The 4,106-nt window shown below is 37.4% G+C and overlaps 1 protein-coding gene across 1 annotated transcript; it reads right to left on the minus strand.

Moving 5' to 3' along the window:
• Nucleotides 1-70: 70 nt before the first annotated feature.
• On the minus strand, nucleotides 71-4,090 carry LOC121965376 (receptor-type tyrosine-protein phosphatase eta-like; the record flags this gene model as incomplete). Its single annotated transcript, XM_042515526.1, has 6 exons — nucleotides 3,965-4,090; nucleotides 3,523-3,783; nucleotides 2,561-2,818; nucleotides 2,133-2,393; nucleotides 544-798; nucleotides 71-343 (listed from the first exon to the last, which is right to left on the minus strand). Coding segments are annotated over exons 2-6 (1,249 nt in total), but the record flags the coding sequence as incomplete, so codon positions are not given.
• Between the last annotated feature and the right edge of the window lie 16 nt (nucleotides 4,091-4,106).

Consider the following 4,106-nt stretch of genomic DNA (forward strand, 5'->3'; position numbering starts at 1 on the left):
AATAATTTAATTTAATTATTTTATTTTATCTGTTCCATATTTAAAAAAAACTTAAACATAAGGGACTTACGGGTGAAAGCAGAATTATGAATGACCGTGCTCCATAAATTCTGAGGTCCAACTGTTTGCACAGTTATGTTGTATGAGGTTCCAGAGGAAAGCGAGGAGAGCTCTGTGTAATTGACTGAGGTGCTTTTATTTTGTACCTCACCACCCTCAGTCTGGAAGTTGATATGGTAGCCGATGTTTGGAGCGCCCTCCATCATAGCAGGAGTCGCCCACTTCAGATGGAGCGAAGAGTTTGTCCTCTGAACGATGATGATGGAACCAGGAGGTGTGGGCTCTAATTGGTATGAATGACAGGTACACACTTAATACTGTCTGTTGTTATTTATGTCTGATCCGTTTTAATGATTTATACCCATTTAAAAAAACTGATTTCACTTCCAAAAAATATATCAGAAGTATATCCCTTTTACCAAGCTGCACGAAATCTGAAAACAAAACCATGAAAACAGTCCCAGTAGAAGGTATACAACTTACCAGTGGCAAATAAAGATGAATCAGAAATCTCACTGAAGTCTCCAGCCACAGAGGTCACTGTGATAACATAGATTCTCCCAGGTAATAAATTAGTGAAGAGGGCTGAGGTGTCTGCTGTTATGTTGCTATACATCGGTCTCTCATTTGAGATGTTCACCACATAGTGATCAGCCCTCCCTTTAGGCAAAGTCCAGTTGATTTTCAGGTAACCAGTTCCTCGTGAAACAATCATTATGTTCTCAGGCTTCTCAGGCTCTGTTTAGTAAAGAAGTAAGAGGTGGTTTGGTTCCTTGTCAGTGTATTGTGAAAAAAAACACACTATAAATGCATGATAATTCATATCCTGAAATGGCACAATTCAATTCAATTCAGTTCAACTCATGTTTGTCACTCAGGGCAATGATGTGTTGTGCAGGGCAATGATGTGATGTGCAGCAAGTGTATAAACATAATAAAAACATATAAAGCACAAACAATATTACACAGAAAGATACAACAGATGACATTAATCTGTACATAGTGTGACTTACACCGATGCACATTCAAGCTCCACGGGAGCAGATTAATAAGTGTTCACCATAACTCCATATGGCCTATAATAATTCAATGGGTGTTAAGGGTTAGACAAGATCTCCTAATAACAAAAACCATTTCCAGTGCAGTACACACCAACAATAGGCCATCTATAGAAATAATGGAAATAAAGTACATATATTTGTTGTAAATGCCATTTCAATTAATGAAGTGTATTTTAGTAATCTATGAACCAAACTTCCAACATACATACATACTTAACAATCTAGGGTTTGTAATAGGGCCATGTAACATAAAAACATGAATGACATTATACCACAATTTTCTGATAATCATCAAAATACTTGCCAATTAAGTTTCTGTTGACAAAGTATTAAATCAGTATTACAATATTTACTCCTTTATGACTGTAAATTGGATATCCTTGGGTTTTGGACAAAACGGGTCATTTGAAGATGTCATCTTGAGCTTTGGGAAAGACTGATTATTACCATTTTTATGGCATTTTATTGATGCAACAACTAATTGATTAGTCTAGAAAAACAAAAAAGATTAATCACCAAATCACCAAAAAATAATCATTAAGGCCCTAAATAAAAAAAAATCTGTTTTTAGCTGCCTTTTTTGACCCCATTCCCCACAAACCCTGTACAATTACAAATTAAATGTTACAGCAACACTTTACTTTAAGTTCCCCTATTTAACACAATAGGTAGAAAATAAACAATAAATAAATGGTGTATATTACACTATAATGTAGTTAAACATATGCTTTAAGTGTTAATGGTTATATATTAATTGATAAAAGGTCACCTGTAACTTCTGTGGGCACCAAAGTGAAGGCTGATATGCAAACCAATAATAAATGACAAAATAGTAAAGTAGAGCGATAATAATATAAAATATATTTTCACAGGGGTAGTCATAATTATTGACATTGTCCTTGTATTTCTGCTTACAGCTTCATTATGGTGTGTCATGAACAAAACATTTGTTTCATGTTTGTACAAAATGACAGGAAACCAGATCATCATGAAAAAAAAAGATGAACCTACTTGTGAAGGTAGTTGTGAGGGTTTCTTCTCCTTTGTTTGAGGGATTTACAGCAACAGCAGCCACTGTAATGTTGTACTGGGATCCCGGGATTAAATTATTGATAATGAAGAAGGTTACATTTGTGGTGTCACTAATGGGGTCTCTACCGGCAGTCCACTGAACGATGTACGAGGTAGCATTGCCCTCTAGGTTAGTCCAGTCCAGAGAGACAGACGTCGTTGTGACATTGGTTATGGAGAGATTCCCGACCTTAGCAGGTTCTGTGAATGTAAAAAAATCACAAAATATGAAAAAAAAACATACAACAAAGCATGTTTCTGATTTTTCTGGAACCAATGGGAATGTGTAAATGGGAAAAACCTCTGGAGTGACTTTTATCTCTATGGTGCATTTATAATTTGGAGATTTTTAATAAAGGTCGGCTTACTTGTGACTGAGTTGAATGTGTAACCCTCTCCTTTTGTGCGATTGTCTCCAGCTATGGCAGTTATTGTGATTATGTAGGTAGTACCGGGGATCAGGTCTGACAGCACAGTAAAAGTATTGTTGGTGTATATGATCAATAGCACTCCATTGTTATGCCACTCCACCCGGTACAGGAACACCTCACCAGGAGGTGACGTCCAGTTCACAAAGATGGAGGACGTGTTTGTGAAGTCAGTATGTTTCCCAATTTGACCGGGTCCTAAAGCACAAATAAAAAAGGAGAGGAAATAAAGCAAAACATCGAAATAAAAATGCAAAACATACAACAGACATCCTCATGTTAGAAAAGGAAGCATTTGTGTACACATTAGGGCAGCGGTTCATGTTTAATGTTTTTGCCTTTATTTGACGGGATATAACTGAAGTGTGAAAGGGGGAGAGAAAGGGATGACATGCTGCAAAGGGCCAAGAGCTGAAAGGAAACCTGCAATTGCGATAAGGATATTGCCTTTCTACATGGGGAGCCCACTCTATTCACTCAACAACCGGGCACCCAAAATATGTCATGTTTGTAAAAAACACACTTCATTTTGAAGGTCAGTGAAATTCAAGCACAGAGCTTTTACTTTGAAGTGCCATAACTGTTTATTCTTGCAATATGTTTTAATTTGTTGTGTTCTAACCAAGGCCATGTTTTGTTTAGATTTTGTGATAAAACCAAATATGTCCTATTAAATTATAAAGTGTGAACCTTAAAGTGATGACTAAGGAGAAATCTGGACCCCGTGACTAAACCAGTTGGGAACAAATAAATTGGGGTATAAGGGACATCATGAGCAAGTTTGTTACACATTTCTCATGGTTCAAAGCCAGAACCATGATCGAGTGTACAACTCTGCACCAGTTAAAATCACTGCAGTCTTCTTCAACAGGTGACCTCAGCACACTGAAATGCTTACTTACTTGTGTACTGAGAAATGGCTTCACTGCGTCCTTCAGTACTGCTGTCACCTGCCACTGCAGTGACAGTTATTTCATACTGGACACCGGCAGTCAGGTTAGTAATGTTTATATGTGCTTCAGTCACATTGTCACGGCCAGTTACATTTCCATGAGTCCACTGAACTCTATAGAAAGAGCTCTTTCCCTCTGGTTTAGTCCACATCAGAGATATAGAGGATGTTGTGATTTCACTGACATTGAGGTTCCTGACTACTTCAGGCTCTGTGAGGGAACAGAGAGGGGAACGCAATGTAGAAAGACGACAGTGAAACATGAATACATGAAACTTTATCAGAAAAAACATCAAGTCAGGTTTAAATCTCAGTTGTTCAGTTTCACTGGAGGATAACTGGAACTGACTATAATGGAAAAATATAGGCTTATAAACGACTGCACTTCTTACTTGTATACAGTGAAATCGTCTTTGCCTCTCCTAAAGTTTTCTGATCTCCAGCCACCGAAACTATGGTAAAGTTGTACTGCTCTCCTGCAGTCAGATCAGTGATGTTTATGTGTGTTTCATTCAAAATACGAGTCAGATTCAA

Source organism: Plectropomus leopardus, unplaced genomic scaffold (assembly GCF_008729295.1).
Source record: "Plectropomus leopardus isolate mb unplaced genomic scaffold, YSFRI_Pleo_2.0 unplaced_scaffold19786, whole genome shotgun sequence".
Classification (NCBI taxonomy): domain Eukaryota; kingdom Metazoa; phylum Chordata; class Actinopteri; order Perciformes; family Serranidae; genus Plectropomus; species Plectropomus leopardus.